The following is a 19,048-nucleotide window of genomic DNA, read 5'->3' as shown; positions in this document are numbered from 1 at the left end:
AGGAACAGAAAGTGGAGTTACAATATGCCCAGGTGGTTTTCAGTAGTTAAGAAATGGGCCCTGGAGGTGAGTGGACCCAAGCTCTGAAACTGCCTCAGCTGGAGGGCAAAACCAAAACCCTTTCTGACATGTAGGGGAGATGTGGCAGAAGAGACTGCTCTGGAAGAGCTCTTGTTGCAGCTCCAGCTGAAGCCAGCATGCAGAAAATACTGTGGGATGTGCCAGAGAGGGTCAAGGCAGGGATGGAAGTGTTCATTGGGATGATGTGCACTTGTCTTCCCACCATGGTCTCCCAGCCTGCTCCATCTTCCCACCTGAACAAACACACAGCTAATACAGATGACTGCAAAAAGGAGGCGGAAAAGGGCCTTAATCCATGGGAGGTGTGCAGTGGGAACCACCGTGGGCATGGCAGTACTCAAGGGTGAGCTGGATGGACTGCAATGCTACTTGTGAGCAAAAGGTGGGTTAGGAAAGCATAGTGTGATTTCTTCAGCTGGCTGGGTTCTTATTGTCAGAAATGGATTTTACTGGGCTTTAAACTTGGATTAAAAAACGTGTCTTTATTAGCTCCAGACAGAGATGCGTCCTGGAATCTTGGAAACTGTTTCACTGCTGTCTTTGGGAGGAAATTTTGGCTTTCCAAGTTACAACATGACTGATATGTTCTATTTGGTTTTTTGAGAACTTTTTATACTCCCATGACTCAAATCCTTTTGAATTTTTCCTTCAAACCATGTGTTTGTATGGTCTCACTAGCATAGCATTGCATTGGATATTCTGGCGTTGGGCAGTGGAGGATGGAGGAGTGTTTTTCCACTGCTACCACAGCGGTCTTCAGCTCAGTGTTGCAAAGCACAACTTTTAGCACAATCCACCACACTCAGTTAGACTGACACCTCCCAGGGGGAGCAGGCACAGGGGTTTTGATCCACCAAGACCAGCACTGCTGAATAGATACACTACAAAGGGAGGCACAAGCCTTGCCTCATACTGTGACAACTCTTTCTGGCCTTAAATGTGCTACCTCTTCCTCTGCCTGAGTCTTGCTGCTTTTTGGTGCTTAAATAGCTTCTGTCCTTTAATGATATAATTGGGGAGGAGTCTTCTTCACTCATCCTTGAGTCCTCTGCACCATTCACAGACTGCAGCTGTAGGATATTCACCCAGTCTTCTGTCCCTGCTCTGCACGGTGCAGGGAGTTGGTTTCGGGCATCTCTTATTTGCGCAGGTAAATATTTGCTGGGCCAGAGCAAGACAGGCAGAGGAATTGATGCCATTACTGTAAGGTCAAGCTGTTTGCTGGAGAGAGAGAGAAAGAGGACATCAGCCCTCCAGGCATGTTCTAAGAACACACTGCAGATCCAGCTCTGCAAACAAGATGTACAAGGACATGTCCCATTTGTGAATTGCCACCAGCCCTGAGTCTCCAGCCAGCATTGAACAATCACCACACAGATGACTGTGTGAGTGCCTGGTGACAATAAGTAGAGGCACCTCAGGGACTTTATTGAAAACCTACGTGTTTTCCCTTCCTGCCATCTGCACCATCTCCCCAAGGGCCCTGAGAGCTGCATCTGCAAACTCATTTTCCCCCTTATGTGATGTTTGGGCAATTGGGAAGGCCTGGCAAGGCCCTCCAGGACATCATCCCCATGTAAGGAACATTACCACCACTCCAGGATGCCACCACAGGAACACAAACACCTCTCCTGATGCCTGAGAAAGCACGGGAGTCCACCTTGCTTTTTGGGAGCTGCATTGCTTGAAGGGCTAAAAGGGGTAACAATTTATTTTTGGGTTACTGCTGTCAGCTGACCTGGTTCTGATGCACTTGTGTAAGCAGGCAGTGTTTTCACATCTGTGCTGTTTGCTTTAACATGTCAAATAGCTGATGTTTTTGCAAGGTTTCCCTAGCTCCTTCCTCCCTCCTCTTTTCTACTGTCTCTATAAAATCAACTGCTATAATCCAGTTTGACTCAGCAGGATCCCTTTCACGCTGGCTAATCCCCATATATAGGCATCAGTTCAGGGAGGTGCACCAGAACGCTGCAATATTTTCCCTAACATTTTGTTTAACCAGGATGACATTATTCAGACAAATTAATTCCTCCAAGACGTAAACTTGTTCTGACTGAGTGCTGCAGCAGCCTCCCTGAGAGCAACAAACCATGATCTGACATCTTAACAGCTCTCCACACAGTCAGGGGGAGTCTTACATAAAAGATCTTCAGCTGTGCATATCTGCAAGGTGCAGCTGCCCCTTTCTGCAATACATTTCTTTTTCAGCAGGTTTTGGTGGAAAAAAAATCTTTGTTTAGGGAGTGAATGGGATCTAAAGCACAAGTAATTTTGCAAAATAACTTGGCATATAAGAACATACAGTAGAGATGACCCTACCCTCTGAAATCCTTGCCAAAGATTTTAAAAATGAGGTTCTAGTGTGGTCACTCTCCTTCCATTCTGAATTGAGTTCGTCTTGCATGTCTGAGCTAACATGTTGCTCAATGAGATTTACAAAGCTCAGGGGCATGTGTGGGTGATGTGTCAGCTGTGTGTGCCAAATGGCAGAACCTGTTGGAAAGGAAAAGGAAAATGTAGAGTCCTTCACAAGTCTGCCAAGAGAAGGAATTCTTGATCTGCCCCATAGAGAGGAGGTCCTGGTGTGGAAAATGGCCCTGTGGTGCTGCTTTTACCCCATATAGGGTATGGATGGGCAAGTGAGCTACCCTGTGCCCCTCTGTAACACCAGGTTTTTGGGGTGGCATGGCCAGGCTGCTGGAGCTGTGTTCAACACTGGGTTTTCTGTCCACACTCCCCCAAGATGTTTTCCTGGCACTTGAGTTACCACTTGTACTCTAATGTCAGGGTTCTGGGAGCCAACTGGGAAATGCCTTTTTCCTCCTCTTACCTGGCATTTCTCCCCCTTAGTGCTTCCTAGATCCAGAATCCAGAATTGAGGCTGTCTTGCTGGCCTCAAATGTGCCTAAACAGTTGAGTGTACCCTAGAGGAGGAGGAAGGAAAGAAGAAATCTGAATAAGTAGCAGAGCCTGAGCTATTTGAACACAGTTCTGGGTCTATATCTCACAGCCCTGGCTTCTCTTCTGAATTCTTCATTGCCTTATATCTATTTTTTGTTCTGCTTGAGTTGCTCCACTGTGCATTAGTTATACATTCCTGAGAAATGAGTTGATGTTAATTGTTTGTTCATTGAGATTTGCATGGAGTGACTTCAGAGGGCTTAGCTGACTGGATGGCCATGGTCTTGGGGTACTGGGAGCTTCTAGCTGGATTTCCCTTCTGTGCCTTCCCATCTCCTAGGCTAGCAAGAACAGGCAAGGGAGAGCATGTTCTCTTTTCTGCCTCAGTGCATTATTGACAGAGGGCATCATTAGGGACTCCTAGTACCTTAATGTAGTATCATCAACATTAATTCAAACTGTGTTAAGATTACAGCAAGTAACTGTAACATCCAAAAGACACTGAATAATTTAAAAGCTTTATAAAGTTGAAGCTTACAGAAGTGGATTTACAGATGCACAAAACTAGCTCAGATGAGTTTCAGAGATTCCCCTTGCTCACTATCAGCTGTTGCAGATGCTTCCCACTTGCTTCCCAAGGGAACTTTCACGTCTTTTCTCCCAGTTCTATTTGTGAAAGATCTGACATTAGGACTGCACTTTCTTTTACACTGCAGTTTTGTCTTTTGGGGAATAGTCAGTCTTCAAACTCTCTCCATGCTTTTTGCCCTAGGATCATCTCTGCATGGTGATTCTGAGCCCTTTACTTGCTGCAGACATAGGCTTGGCCAGTAGCTCTGAAAATGTCATTTAGACATTTCATATCATCTACACAATAACAGCCAGAGTGAGCTTGTTGCTTTCCAGGAGCTTGGTGAAGTAATTAGCAATTTATACTGCAGTAAGGTAAAGTATATTTTTCTCCTGTTGAAGCAATTCTTAAGTCTTTCTGGAAAAAGACACTGAAGTTTTTATTTCATTATAAGTGTGTGGAGTAACTTTCACATATTATAAAAACTCTGAAATGTCATTAAATCACACACCTTATTAATGGCTTCTGCTTAAGACTCTCTGTGATGTTAACCTGGGATTAGCCATCCCTCCCCCCACCACATCTTTGAGACCAGTGCACCTGTCCCTACAAGAAAAACCATATGAATGAGCATGACTGAAACAGATTTCTAGTGTAGTGCAGAGCTGTTATGTCTGATAGTATTTGGTGCTTACCTGTAGTCTGTTATTAATAACAAAGAAAAAAACCAGCTGTTAAAATTTGTCAGAGCAGTGGAATGGAGAGACATGGACTGATGAACATCCTCTACTCATTTGAACTAAATTGGTTTAACACATCCAAATGTGAGGCCATCTATTCATTCAGGAACAAACCCATCTTCTGGCTCATCAGCTTTATCTCCAGGTGGAGGTTCCTCTGGCAAAGTACCTTCCTTAGGAAGGATCAGAGCTTTCTGTACAGCCAGCTAAGCTTACCACTTAGCAAGCGGTAAGTGTGTGTCTCTTGATATATTCAGTCTGTGTCTGGGCACTGCAATGGAAGTCTTGATTTAGTCAAACCTGTAAAGTGCTAAAAATCCTAAGTGGATCAGTTGCCTGGGATTCTGCACAGAAACAATGCTGGTATAACACCAGGGACCTCACAAACTGTGGATTTGGGGTAGAAGGAGTGGTGCCTTGTTTGGTTTTCTTTTTGTCACGTTCCCAAAAGAGAGCAGAGAGCCCAAGCACGGTGGGAAGCATGCACATAGCATACTGACAAGATCCTTGTGTTCTGTCCATGGCACTAGCTAACACATTCCTCCTGTTAGACCATTGCCACAGCAGGTCCAGATGTCAGTAACTCCAGCTGATACCACTGAAGAACAATGATTTATGGCCACTAGAGATTTGTCTGCCTTTGTTCAAGGAGCACAAGAAAAGGACTTGGAGGTTGTGCTTGGGGTGGTCAGCTATCTAGGTCAGAAGAGGTAAAAGCTGCTGTTTTCAAAAACTGGCCTTCTTTCCAGCTATCTTGTGGTTTGTCTTCTGTGTCAGAGAATATGGGCTGCTTTGTTTTTTTCCAGGATGCTGAACATACCCCAACTCAAGCTGCAGGGTTGAAGTGTCTTTAAGAAAAGGTGGTTTGAATTAACCAGCCTAAAATATACAACACCCTATCCCTGAGGACACTTCACAGTGTGTGACTATTAAGAGTTTAGTCATTAAAAGGAGGGCTGTACCCAAAGTGAATTAATTCTTACAGTAGGCCCTGAAAAGATCAACTCTACACCCAGCTGTAGTCACAGGAATGCCAGGTAAACAGTGGAGTTTAAAGTGCGTGGACGCAGGAGAATTAAATGGCAAAGACAAGCCTTTGGTATCCAGGTAGTATTTTCTACCAGTAGATTTCAAAATGCTTTCCAAAGCCTGGTAAGAGCAAGCATATGTAGGGTTAGATGAGCCCTGGAGTGAATACCTTATTTTCAGTCACACATTCCAGGTCTCGGCTCAAATATTTTTGTGTTGGGTTTCTTTCAAAAAAGTGCAGAAAAACCCTGGAGTCAGAAATATTGTATAAAACACACAGGATAATTAGGCAAACTCCTGGAAACATGTGAAACTTTAATAAAACTTAAACTCCAGTTCCTTCCCACAGGTGGAGTCCAGCAGTACTGTAGGCAATGTGCACAATTAAGCTATTTTTATGCCTCTTCATCTAAAAATGTGAGTGTTAAAACATATGTAGGTAAAGCAAATGGAAAGCTTAGACTTGCCTGCGTGCCATGCTCATTTGAACTCACTGCATTAGCCTGGATTGCTGCTGAGCAGTGTGTGCTCCAGCAAAGATTTTTGCAAAGGGAAATGTCTTCACCTACAAACCTGGCTCCTTAAAAAGCCGTATGACTTTGTGGCTCCAGAAGATACCGACTTTCCCTGCCAACCACAAAGGGGAATAAATGACTGAGAGGGCTCAAGTAATTATACAAAGTGCCTGGATCAACTTTTCCGTGGGGATCCTCTAGCTACTGGTCTGATGGCTTAATAATGTGCTTCTGAAATGGCTGCTTTCCTCTGCTGTTTGTCTCTGGGGCCAGATTTCCAGCAAGACTCCTTAGCTGCCCTTGCAGAACTGGCAGGACAATGCTCACTGGACTCATGCTGCATGTGAAGGAGCCAACAGTAACTTTTCCATAGGAAAACTTGCAGGTAGGGCAGAGCTGGACTATGCTGCTCCAGCAGCAAACTTTGAAAAAGAGAATGACTCAAAAAGCCCAATATAACTTCTTTGTTCCTCGCTCTTCACTGCCACTCCCTGTCCCTCTGTCCTTGTCCCTCATATCTTTGGAAGCTGGTGTAGCAGTGCATGTGGGGAGTGACCATTTTGCACCACCAGTGCAGAAATAAAATGTGATCCTTCCATTAGAAGGCCAGCAGCACTTGTCCCTGTGGCCTGCATTAGCTGGATCACTCAGATCCCTGAGCCACCTGCTAATGCCAGGCTGTCTTGTCTGTTTTCACCTGGATCTGGTCTATAGCTAGAGCCTGATGAAGAGTGGCCCTTCCTTCTTTTGTTCCTCATAGGTGCATTAAATCAGAAGCTGTGTATGGAAAGATATGGTCCAGTTTTACTTTGCATGAGCTGCTTTGTAAAACATGATGGTAGATTAGTCTGGTTGATCAGATGTTCTTGCTGGGGAAATGGCAACTTCTGGTCCTCGGAAAGGAAAGTTGGAAGTTGTATTAGGTTGGAAATGAGCAATTCAGCAGTTATATTGGGAAACAACCATTGATGCAGGTGATCTCAGACCTTTTAAAGTACTGTGAGAAACACTGGAGCATGATCTTTTCCACTGTTATGGAAAGAAAATCCCCATAATGGAATGGAACAGTTGCAGATCAGAGTGATCCTGCAATAATATTGTTTTTTCCTCTATATTCCATAATCACTGTGATTTCAGCCTAGGAGTTCATACACTGAGAGGATGCTGTCAACTTGAGAATGGACATGTTATATAACATCTATTATACATGCAGTGTGTTTATATATATGCACATCTCTTATGTAACTGTTTCTCTAGGAAAAGTGAGGTTGGACAAGTTGGTTTCTCCTGCCATTGCTGCTCTGCTTTGCTTGTTGATTCTTAAGCACTGTCCCAAGACACTGCAGGTTGTGCTGCTGATGCGTGTGCCCAAGTGAATCTCTTCTTTTCAGCAGCTCCATTCACTTTGGGTTTTGCTGGGTTTTTTCTCAACTGTTGTTCATTTTTTAAAATGCAGAAAGCCTTTGGTGTTGCTTTCACAAACATGGGAGTAATCTGGTTAGTAAATACTGTGGACTGACAGTTGACTAGCACAGTGTTCGGTTGCTGTGCTTTTCAACTTGAAATAACATCCAGGGCAGCCTCCTCAAGTGATGTAAAAGACCTGGTAAAGAAATGCCAACTGTCAGCTTGATTTTTGGTCTGCTCGGCTCTGACATAAACCTTTCTGACAGCTCAGACCAGTGTCCTTCATATTCCAAATTAATCCAAAATTTCTCATGGTAATGAAAGGGAAAGAAATTACTTTAGAGTGCATGTTTCCTGCTCTGAACATCCTTGACTAACCCTGCAGACACCAGAGAATTACCACCTACTCAGACATGCCTGTCTGCTCTTGATGCAACTCTTGAGCTTATTTGCATTCCAATGGTTTTACCATCCATGATCTCTGTATCCAAGTCTCCATGTTGTCCGTACAAAATAGGAAAAACTTCTGTATTTTTCAGGGAGCCTTAATTTTTCTACTTTGAGTGCAAAGGAACAGTGCCAAGAGGTTGAATCATCTCGGTGGACAATTGTGTTGCAAGGACTCTTCTGCCCAACTTCCCACAGCAGTACATTGAACAGTAGAGTAGCCCAAAGCTCCTGGTTTACTTTTCACTTATTCAAGGAAGGATCTGATCTATTGCGTGGATATCTCTTTGTAAGGTTAGAAGGAGTAACGTGCTGTCCTTTCTCTCCCAACTCTACAGCAAGCTGACTTCCAGCAGAAGCACCCTCAGAGGTGGGCAAGAAGGACTAATGTAAATCATCTTCTCTATCTCTGTCTTTGTGGATGAGATTATCTCACAGTGGAGGAAGGAAGGTGATGGACGAGTTCCCAGGGTGGAACATCAGTCTTCAGCTTTCACTTTTCTCTCATCTCACTTGACCTCTTTGGGAAGTTCTCTTTTCTGTGCCATGCCTTGTCTGGGTTCTTCTTACATAGCTGTCTCAATTTTCTGGTTTTGTATCCCTTCCTTCTTTGTCACTCTTATCTCAGCAGGTGGCTCAAACTTGCTTTCCCAGACAAGGAACTGAATCAAACATCCAGGTCAACTGGATAAAAAGAATAGGGATGTCATTGCATCTAAAAATAATCTCAGTACCTGGTAGGTGACATGTTTGACCCTGGACTTAGTCAGCAGCCTGGATTTATTTCCAATTAGATTCTGATTCTAGATAGAAGAAGGAGTGTCGCTCCAGGAAATAATTCAATTCAAACCTCTGAAGAAATCCTGCCTCCCCAAAAAATGAAATTTCTAGTCTTGGTGAAAAGGGGAGAGAGTATAGTACAGTTCTAGCCTCTCATTGACTCAATTTGGGGTTCTGTTATTCTTGACAGTGGCCAGTGCTGATTGTCTGTGGATTTCCAGTGTTCTTTCAGAGTCTTTAAAAATAGGCATTTCACTCAGGAGGCTTTCTTCAAGAAATAAGAAACTCCCTCTTCCTCTCCCTGTGGAAAGACCTCAGAGCACCCACAAAGCTTTCAGACCTCATATTTCAGGCACAGATAAGTCTCCCACTGCCCCAAAGGCTCCAAGACATTCTCCTCACATTAGGGACATAAAAGTATTTGGCAACTCTTTAGGAAACATATCACGGATTTGGGCAAATCATATTCTCACTGTCAGTTCGGGTAGCAGCAGCATCCAAGTGCTGTGAGAGTTTTGGGGGAGGTTTTTTCCAAGCTTTGTACTGGATTACGTTATCTATTAAAAGCAGCTATTTTTATGCTGAACTTCTGCAATGACCTGTATTTCACAACTTGCACATATACACTGAAAAAAACATTATCTTGTACTCAAAAGGTGTTTCAGTGAAAGCTCCATGAAATTCTGTGCAAAATCTCATTACCTTCTTGCTTGGGTTTTCATTTTGTTTCAGTTTGGGAAGGTGTTTATTTCTTAGTAGCTCCAGGTGCCAACTTTGTTGTTTGCAATAGAGATGTAACTTCTGTCAGAGCATCACACAGTCCTAATAGCTGACTAAAGCCACTACATAGATAATATGAAGAATAGAGGAGAAAAATAATTAAATTATTCTCTGAGTCACTGGTGAACCAAGGACAGAAGCCAAACACCCTTAGTTTCCAGTGCTCTGCCCCTGCCACTAGAAAAAATTAATTTGTCTTGTGCTTTGTATGAGGTCTTCAGGAGAAGCTTTGCATTCTCTTTGTTTGAGCAATTAAGGTAGAAGGGGGAGCTGCTAAACTGATATCCGGCTGGAATATTTAATTTATTTAGTAGCCATTAGAAGTGACTTAGAAATGCCCTTATCTGTGACTTGAAATAAGCAGAGGAAAATAGATTGTGTGCCTTTCCTTGTGGCTTAGAGAGATGAGGGGTTTTTATTCTCAAGGAGTGAAGGGGAAGGATTCTGTCTTTTTTTTTTTTTCTTACAAACTCTAGAAGAACCCAGAAAGAACCCAGACTCTCAAGCAATAGCCCTGTCTTTCTGTCTTTCTTCTAATTTTTTTTTGGGTTTTTTTTTTTTTTTTTGGTTTTTTTTTTTGTTTGTTTGGTTTTTGTTTTTTTTTTTTTTGTTTCTCCTGGAAATATCTCTTGGAGAGCACAGGAAGCAGAAAAAGCCAGCTTTAAACAGGTTGTAGTTAAAAGGCTTGTAGTTCAATCTGTAACCAAGGCAAGCCCAGCTTTGCTGGATACCAATTTATTGACAAGAGTTTCCAACTAAAATTTTTTTTCCATTTTAATCAATACAGTTTCATTTTCTTGATGGTTTTTGTGTCACAAATTCTTGCATTGCTCGAACAGTCCTTCAGGAAACGCATGGCAGGCGAGAACTCATTTCAAATGTAAAAATACCAAGAAAGAGGAGAATGAGGGGAACTATAAATAACCACTGAGATGTCAGAGTCTCAGTCATTTTTTCCTCTGCAAGTCAGCTTTAGCAGTTAAGGTCAAGATAACATTTCCATGTCAATGGTCAGTTACATCAAAATTCTAAAACGGGAAAATAGAATGGAATTTTCAGTTTTTTTCTTGTATTGTGCCCAGATTTGACCAATTTATAGTCTCTTTGGTCCGTCAGCTCTGAGTTCCAATGTTATTTTGGTTAAGCTTCTTGCCAGAGTGGCAAGCTTAGGTTGGAACATTGGGTTTATTAAAGGCTATGAAATTAAATTCCTCACCAAAAGAAAAGAAAAAATGCCCACTTCTTGCCGATAGTCACTTCTCTGTTTCCTTTGATGTGGTTCAGTTTGACTTGAATTTTAGCCTAACAATTTGCTACACAATTTTGTTTTGTTTTCACAAAGTTCTAATCAGCTTAAACTGCAAGCAGTTTGAAATGCCTCTCTAGCAGCTTCCTTGGTATTGCTAATTAAGCTTGAAATCTCTGTGTTGTCCACAATTGGATCTAAACAAGGAGGAGAGTGTATCTGCTCAATGTTTGCCACATCTCCCAGCTGCATGCAATTCTGCTGCCTGTGCAGAAAGTAATCACAATAGGACAGAGCCTTTATTTAGACAAAACTCCCAGGGCAAGCATGCAAGGTCAGGCACATCATGTTTTGAGGAATTTGGGTGGCAAGAACAGGTAAGGCAAGCAGAGCTACATCAAACAGCACAAAGACTGGGAGCTCTTGGGAATAAGGAACAGCTTTGCTTTATCCCCCAGAGCACTTTGTTCTGCAGAGCCCTGAGGTATGTATGGTCTGTAGGTGCTCTCACCTGATGTGTGGGTATTAAAAATAGATAAAAGCACAGGCTATCAAAACCTGCTGTGTATTCCCCCCCGTCCCTTGGGAGTAAAGCTAATAGAATATCATAGTTTTTAGAGCTACCAAGGTTCACTTCAGTGGAAAAGGAATCCTGGCAAATCCTCAAGCACATCTTTCTGTGTTGGGCAAAGCCATGGGCTGGTTTCTCCCTAGGTAGGGAGCACAGTGTGAGAAGCAATACTGATCTGCTGAGGCATGGCTGCTGTTGTGCGACACAGCCCAGGGATTTCCGTGGCAGCTCTGAGCCAGTTCGCCTCAGCTGCAGGAGCCTTGGACAAACTGTTTACCTCTGACATTCTGGGAGGGATTTTGAGGGATTTCCTTCAAATTAGAAATCTTCGAAAATCAGCATCTTGTGCCAGGCGTTGTATTATGCAACGTCTTGGAATGAAGGTCTGGTCGTGTATTTAGGATCTCCTTGGATTGAAGGAACCAGAGATGGAAACTGTCTTATCAGATCATCCCTCCCTGCCAAGGCAGGCTTGTCTCCTGTGCTCTGCTAGTGCTGCTGTGCTTTACAGATGTTTTTCTCTCCAGTGCTCCTAAAGCCTGCCCCAGCCTCCTGGTTGGGTGTTTTCTGGGCCAGTTGCAGTCCTGGTGCGAAGTGACCAATTTCACGTGGTTATACTGGTTCATACCTGGGGTGTGTTGTGCTGGCAGTGCTAACAGCAAGAGTGAGCTGTGCTCACCAACATGCACGATGTGCTGCTTCAGTTCTCTGGGGAGCGCGCAGCTCCCCTCTCCTGGTGGCAATGGACAAGATGTGAATAGGTTTGGAAATGCAGCTTCACTAGAAAATTACTGAAGGGACTGGAGCTGATTACTAAGATACTTAACAATGTTCTTTTACATAGCAATTGCTAAGGATGCATTCAATTGTTTGGCTTACTGTAGTATTCCATGCAACTATAATTAATGTTGCTGAAAAAATTTCATGTGCATAGACTTTTTTATTCTCTGTGCTATTTTAAAGTCAACTGTAAGTTAGAAGCATTTCCTCAGTATTAAACTACATTACTCTTGCAAATGGATGTAGCCTCACTGGAGTATTCTGGATAACATTTAGGCAGACAGACTCCTTCACAAGTATTTCTCACTGAGATATGTAACTTCTACAGCCATTTTATTTACAGGCCAACTGAGGCACAGAGCATGGGAATTCTTTGCCTATGGTAGCTACTTGGTTTAAAAGCCAGAAGTCCAGGCATTTTATCTTCCAGCCTACCAGTTTAGAGGACAATTCCCTCATTTCTTAGATTCATAGGCTCTGCTGTTTTAAAGGGACAAATACCTCTGTTGTCAGAGCAAGGAATGTGCAGAGTAGCTTTGAATGCCAGAAATTAGTTAAGTAATTTCCAGCACGAGGCTTCTTGTGAATTTTTAGCTGGAAGGAGTCAATGTGGCTGTGGTTGGACATTAAGCATAATGCAGAGCAGATTGTTTAACCCTGATGTTCTTCATCACTCTCAGCTTGGTGGTGCTAGAAGGGGATGCAGGCTTCATCTGAACTGGCACTGAGTGTCAGAGAAGTCACCCAGTCCGTGCCTCTGCTGCTCCAGCCATTAATTACGTTCAGCATTAAAGATATAATTCTTTCTGCAGGTAGTATGGCCAGTCTGTGTGCCTGCTAGGCCCAGCAGCCTTCTCTAAGTTTCCTTTCTAGCCTTTGGTATGCTCAGACAACGGCAAAGCCATCCCTCTGCCTTCACTTGATCAGAAAAATGGAGCTTCTTCCTCCTCTTAGTGTAGAGACATCTGCTTATCATTTGGGAAGCATTTCTCAAGCCCTGTTCCATTTTCATCACGGCCTTTCTGTTACTGCACATTTGTGGACTCAGTTGCATGCCATTGTTATCTTTGCTAACATAAGCCATGAAATACATCTAGCCTTCCTCTCATAGTTACAGGGCAAAGGGAAGGGACTCCTCCATCCTGTATGCTGAGCAGACTTTCTGCCAGATTCACCTCCAGCTGCTCTGAGTCCAAAACTACAAAGCTGAATTCAGTTTTCCTGACAAGAAAAGCAAATTCCAGCAGAGGGGAAGCATGCCAGCTGTGGTATTGCTACTGTGCTGGGAAAGCCACTAAAAACTGAGCCGAATGGAAGAATGGTTTGAAAGCCACTGAATAATCTGCAGGGCCTGAGTCTGCACTGTGCAAGGGATAGCTGCAAGCACAGCTCAGACCCATTACCAGCATGCTGGTAACATTGCAGGGTTGCCCATGTAGTTTATTTTCCTATCTTCCTTTCCATCTCCCAGCAAATCAAGCTATACCACCTAAAGAACAGCCTCACCACTGTATCTGAATTAGGCTGTGAGGGGTCACATCTCTTGCCCCAACTCACTGATGCAGCTATGGCAGCATGGTCTGAAGGTCAAAGCACCAGCCAAGGTGCTTCTGCAGCGCTGTCCCTTGTTGAAAGTACCCCTCAGAGCAGCAAGGGGAGTGTCACTCTCTGCTAATAATGTGTCCAGCTGGTCAGGTGAAGTGAAAAGGATTAACTCATACCCAAGTTCTGTCCTCAGACGTGCAGGAAGGAATTTCATGCTGGCTATTAGTGACTTAAATGTTATGTTTGCCAGGATTTAACCCATCTGTGGAGATTGCAGCTGGGGAGCCTTGGGTGGAAATCAGGTCTTGGTTTTCCTTTTCTAGAAATAATGCCAAAAAAGTGTTTTAAAGTGTTGAAATTACATCTTGACACTTAACCCTCTCCACTGCTGTCTGCTTTATATTTAATTTATAATACAACTATATATTTTCAGATCCAAAACCTAAATGAAACCATTTGCAATTATTTTGGAGTGCAGTTTTTCAATTGACCTGATCTAATTTGAGGCTTATAAATTCACCAAGCTTCTTGAGATTAAAGTGTTCTGTCTTCGCTTAAGTATGGAAACATTTTCAAGCCTCAAAAAATATCCCACAAAGGGGAAAATGTCTGCTGCTCTGCTCTCCTCTCTGTCTGAGGAAATGAAGGACAGAGTCACAAGATTTAAAGCATGTCACTTACCACACTTTACTAAGTTACAGTTCAACTATAGTATTCGACCATGTGCCTGTTTTTAGCACCACAGTCACATTTCATTTGTGCAGCTTAAAACCATCTCCTCTGCTCATTCACTTCGAAAAATGTGTTTCTTCTGCAGTGCTTACAGAAAGTGAGTTTGTGTCCCTGTGCATGAGTTGCCAATGTAATTTATTCCAGCAACTTCCCTCTCCTCTCCCAGCAAAATAAGCAATACCATGCTCACATCCCTGTGCGTGAGCTCTCCTCGGTCTGCTGTTCAGAGTGCAGGAGACATTATTTATGTTCGTTAAAGCTTGGGATGAATTGCCAATGCAGAAGCAGCAATGACTAATCTGTGTGTCTTTTCTTCTGCACACATTGCTGGGTCATTGTGGGAGAGCCCTTATGCTACCATGACACTGTGAGTTACTGCTGTCCCCCAGGTTTGGTTAGGAGGGGTTACCATCTGCAGCATTAGGGCAGCAGAATGAGCTGCAGCTCCTGGGCTCTCATTGCACCTCTGCTCCCCAAAGCCTCTCCCACCTTGCCATCTGGGAGAGGACTCCAACACTCCCCAGCTCCAGTCTTCCTTGGCTCTTGCAACCCAGAAGTCTTTCCCAGCAGCTGGAGTTTTTACTTTGTGTCCCATGTTTAAACCTAAAATCTGCAGAGCAACTCCCTTTGGCTTTCTGTGGTTTCTGAAGGGACAAGTACTGCTCTAGGGAGGTCAGCTCCAACCACCACTTGCTAGATGCTTGCTCCCAAGTGGCTTGTTCCCACTTTGCTACTGATTGTGCTATACATGTTTAAGTCTCTTAATTTTAACTTGCAAGATGATTCATGATGTCCTGGTCATTATAGCTATTTCTTTGTGTTTTAGTGTATCTTTGCTTGGGGTTATTTTTCTTGTTGGTATTTAGGGTGCATTATTCTCTCCATGTGAGATTCTTTTCCTTTGCCATGGATGTTCTGCCCTCAAGAGACATGGACCCAGACTCAGCCTTAAACTTTGTGCCAATCTTCTATTTAGAAATGGATGACTCCTTCCCTATGCTTTTAAAACCCCCAAAAAATTAGTTGGATTTGAAGGCACAAGGACACTCCCTGCCTCTTGGCCAAAAATATGGGAAAAGAATGGTAAACTTTTCCCTCAGCCCACACTAGATTTGTGGTCCATATTCTTATGACATGAATGTGACCACAACCCTTAGGTCTGATGTTTCCTAGCTTTTCTCATCTTTCTTCTTTGTACCTTGCCTTAGCTCTCAGTGTGGCTTATCAGATGCATTCAGCTCTACCTGTTGATTATAGAGAAGGCTTGCAACAACAGCTAGAGAGGAAAGAAGGAAAATAGACCTGTTAGGCATTTTTCTTCATCTTGTTTGGCTTTTTGAAGGTCTGAAAGCTCCAGGAGGTGCTAGGAGAGTTAGATTAACTGTGAAAGAGAACAAAATCAAGAAGCCAAACTTATAATCCTTCAGGGATGCTGTTCCCATAATGTACAGAAATACCTTTGTGCAGGTTGTTAGCTGCTGTGGCAGCACTTAGGCATGTGGGATAACCTGATTAGAGAATCAAAGAAAACCCTGGTAGCTTCACAAGCCAAATCCTGCCTTACAGCAACCTGATGTCAAATGGGTGTGAATCAAGGAAGCTTTCCCTTTGGCATCATCTGGTAACCTTGAAGAGAAGGGTGTGAGCCAGCTAGGGTTCTAGCAAGGAGAGAGGCTTAAGCAAATACACTCCCAGACAGGGAGTGAGCTGGAGTCTGAAACTAATGACTTTGTTTTTCCTTACTGGTACAGACTTGGAAGGATGAAAAGAATAATTTTCTCAGGTCTGATTTTTAAGTTGTATATAAGGCTTAATCAGGAGTTGGTTAATTTGTAATGCTTGTGTTTACTTAGCTGTGAGAATGTCAAACTGTGACTGAGCTAAGATTTGGGAGCAGAAGATGTGTGTTTTCAGAAGGTATGATCCAGCAGGGTGATTGCCTGCTGTTGTGGTTACTGCAGAGTTTCCACCAAAATCAGTGTTAACATGAGGTGTCAGACAGGATGGCTGCACTGATCCCTTGTGTGCTTAAACTCTGTGTGCCCAAAATGCATGAGCAGGAGTTACATGAGATGCATGGTGAGAGCAGTTCCAGGCCATGCTGGCTGGTGCTAGACCCCTCTGCAGCTTGGATTGCTGCTGCAGGTGCCTGCTCTGGTCACACTCCTGGGTGGGCTGCAGCAGCAGGCCAGGGGGGCTGCTGAACAGAACAGTCCCCAGCATGGAAGTAAGCCATGGAATTCCTGTTCATGTTGTGGGGGATCAGTATTTGTCAGAATTCAAAAATCAATTAGGAAAATTCATAGGATAAGCATGCACTTGAGGCAAAGTGTGGGGAAGCCAAGCTCTGACTCAGGAAGTCCCTAAACCAGTAATCAGTGGAGACTGGAAGCAAATCCCAAGGAATTTTTGTGTTTTGCTTACCCTGTTCTCATACTTTGGCCTTTATTGTTGGAAATGAGGCAAGCAGTGACTTGATGAGGCAGATGCTCCATACCTGTGTGTGTTCAAAAAATTTCATGGCAAATGCCTTAGGAATGGCACGATCTTCCAGCAGTATCCACAGGTATCCTGCCTTCCCTCCTTGGCAGAAAAACACTGAGAACCGCATGGATGCAGACTGAGATGATGTGATCTGCTTATGCAGAGTGAAATGGTAAATATGCCAGGTTATTTCTCCATGGAGAAAATTATTGACCTTGCTTTTTCTGGCATACCAGCCACTGTTATAATGATGAGGATGGTGACAGCAACCAGACAGAAAGGCCAGCAGTCATTCTTTCCTGCCCATTATTACAAGGTATAAAGCAAAAACCAGCCTGAATTCAATGCTAGTCTGGTTGTGCTCTCCTTACAAATGCATGAGGCAGTTCTCATACGGGTTGAAATTCAGGACTTTTCATATCAACCTTTCCAAAAACAATCCTTCTGATCCTCTGATAGGAGCTTGTGTATTTCTGTTTGTACCTCACCAGTGATGTGCAGCCCAGAGATAATGTCTGAGAGCAAATGTGTGAGTGTAGAACCTTCTGAGCTCCTGGGTGATTCATCTCCTTCAATACATTCTGGTTGCACATGTAAGGACTGGATCTTGCCCCTGAGAATACTGGCTCAAAGAAGCAATTACAATGCAGTCAGTCAAAACACTGCTTTCTCTGGGAATTTTGTGGCATGACGTAGCAGGACATTAGCCTTCCTCTGTTTGTCAACAAGATCTGCCTTTCAGCAGCTTTCTGTATTTCTGTCCTGTTAGATTTTTTCCTTTTTTTCCCCCCACCTCCCTATTTCTATCTAAATAAAAATCAGTAGTGTAATTACACATTTTTCTACGTCACCCAAGATGCAAATGCTGGTTGATAGCATTATTTGAAAACTTCAGATGCATCAAGCAAGAATAGGAGGTGAAGTTTGCTTTTCTAAGTCCAGTGAAATTACACAAATCATTACCACGGATTTATTGTTTGTATCTATGTGGTTTTCATCCTCCATTCATGGCATGTGTCTTTTAAAGTGCTTGCTTTGAAATGGTTAGTTACCCACTTAGTGTCAGAAGGGCTGCTGTGGCTCACAGACAACCATCTGAAACAAAATTATCTTAGTGTTTCTATAATTAACTGCAAGGGTGAGTGAGAGTTGAAATGAGATGAATCATTCAATGGACCCCACTTGAAAAGTGGGAATTTTTTTGGCTCCAGCACTTTAGGAGCAGGCTAGTATGTAAAACCTGTGCAGCAAGGATCATGGCCTTAGAGCTGGCGTTTCACAGTCATTATCTCAAACATCACGGGCCAGAGATAAATGAAGCATTTAAGTCATCCTGATCTCCTGTCCTTGTGGATGCTTTCCTTGCAGCCACTGCTTAGTTCTCTCTATGAAGACTTAGCAGTATTCTCTGTGGTGAGAGAGGAACATCAAGATTCTTGTACAAGGCAGATAAAGATATTTTTATGGGGTCTGCATTGGCAAAGTAATTACAGGGTCTCTGAGTAGCCCCAGGAGTTTGCACTTCAGTTTAGCACTCTGTGGAGCTTGTCTCTAATGAACTCTGCTGCAAAAGCTTGCTCAGACTGGGCATTCCAGAGGCAAAAGCCCAGGCTGGCTGCACAACTCCTTCCTTCATGTGCTTCTGGCTACAGAAGCTGCTGTGTCTCAGATAATCCACCTGATGAGCCATCTCTGATCACTTGTCAGAGCTTCTGAGAGAAGGCTCTGGTCTGTGTTCTCACACTGTTCTAAAGGCTTGACCCACACCCTGTGCTATCATACTCTTTGATAACTGTTGACTGTACTGCACTTTATCTAGAAGAAATGAAAATAAGGTACCCAAAGCTTCCAAGAAGACCAGCAGCAGCCTCCAACCCAGCTGACCTTTGTAAGTGTCCTGCTGAGATGGTGCTCACATCTGTTGTGCATGTTTTCTTTGCAGAATACACTGGAGCAGTGCAGTGTCTGTGCAAAGCCCATCATGGAAAGGATCCTGCGAGCCACTGGGAAGGCTTACCACCCCCACTGCTTCACCTGTGTGATGTGCAATCGCAGCCTGGACGGGATCCCCTTCACTGTGGATGCTGGTGGCAACATCCACTGCATCGAGGATTTCCATAAGTAAGGCCTAAGCTGCTGTCAGTGCTTTGCTTGTTGTCTTTGTTTTTTGCCCCTAAAAATTCTCCTTTTTCATAGTGAGCCTTCAGGAAGTTCTGAACTCTATGCCACTTCCTCCCAAGGCTCTTAGGTAGTAGGGAGAGCTCTGCTCCAAGCAGGCACACCATGGTATACAAGGTTAATTGGTTAGGGGATGATTCTGCTTGATATCTGTTTTGCTAGAGCTGAATTGAGGGATAACCTCTCTGTCCCTCTGTTTTAAATGCTCTGCCTTCCCCTTACCTTTCACTGTGCATATTCCTCTTCACTGCCTCTATCTGC

At 43.5% G+C, this 19,048-nt stretch overlaps 1 protein-coding gene across 1 annotated transcript in view; it reads left to right on the top strand.

Annotated features, from left to right (window-relative positions):
* LOC117001014 (LIM domain containing preferred translocation partner in lipoma) overlaps positions 1 to 19,048 on the top strand; it is a 326,262-nt gene that overhangs the window by 297,648 nt on the left and 9,566 nt on the right. Inside the window, exon 11 of the mRNA XM_033069157.1 lies at positions 18,552 to 18,730. Coding sequence (XP_032925048.1) covers positions 18,552 to 18,730 — 179 coding nt within the window. The remainder of the gene's footprint in view (positions 1 to 18,551; positions 18,731 to 19,048) is intronic.

This window comes from Catharus ustulatus, chromosome 10, assembly GCF_009819885.2.
Source record: "Catharus ustulatus isolate bCatUst1 chromosome 10, bCatUst1.pri.v2, whole genome shotgun sequence".
Classification (NCBI taxonomy): domain Eukaryota; kingdom Metazoa; phylum Chordata; class Aves; order Passeriformes; family Turdidae; genus Catharus; species Catharus ustulatus.
This window is presented reverse-complemented; position numbering and strand designations above follow the sequence as displayed.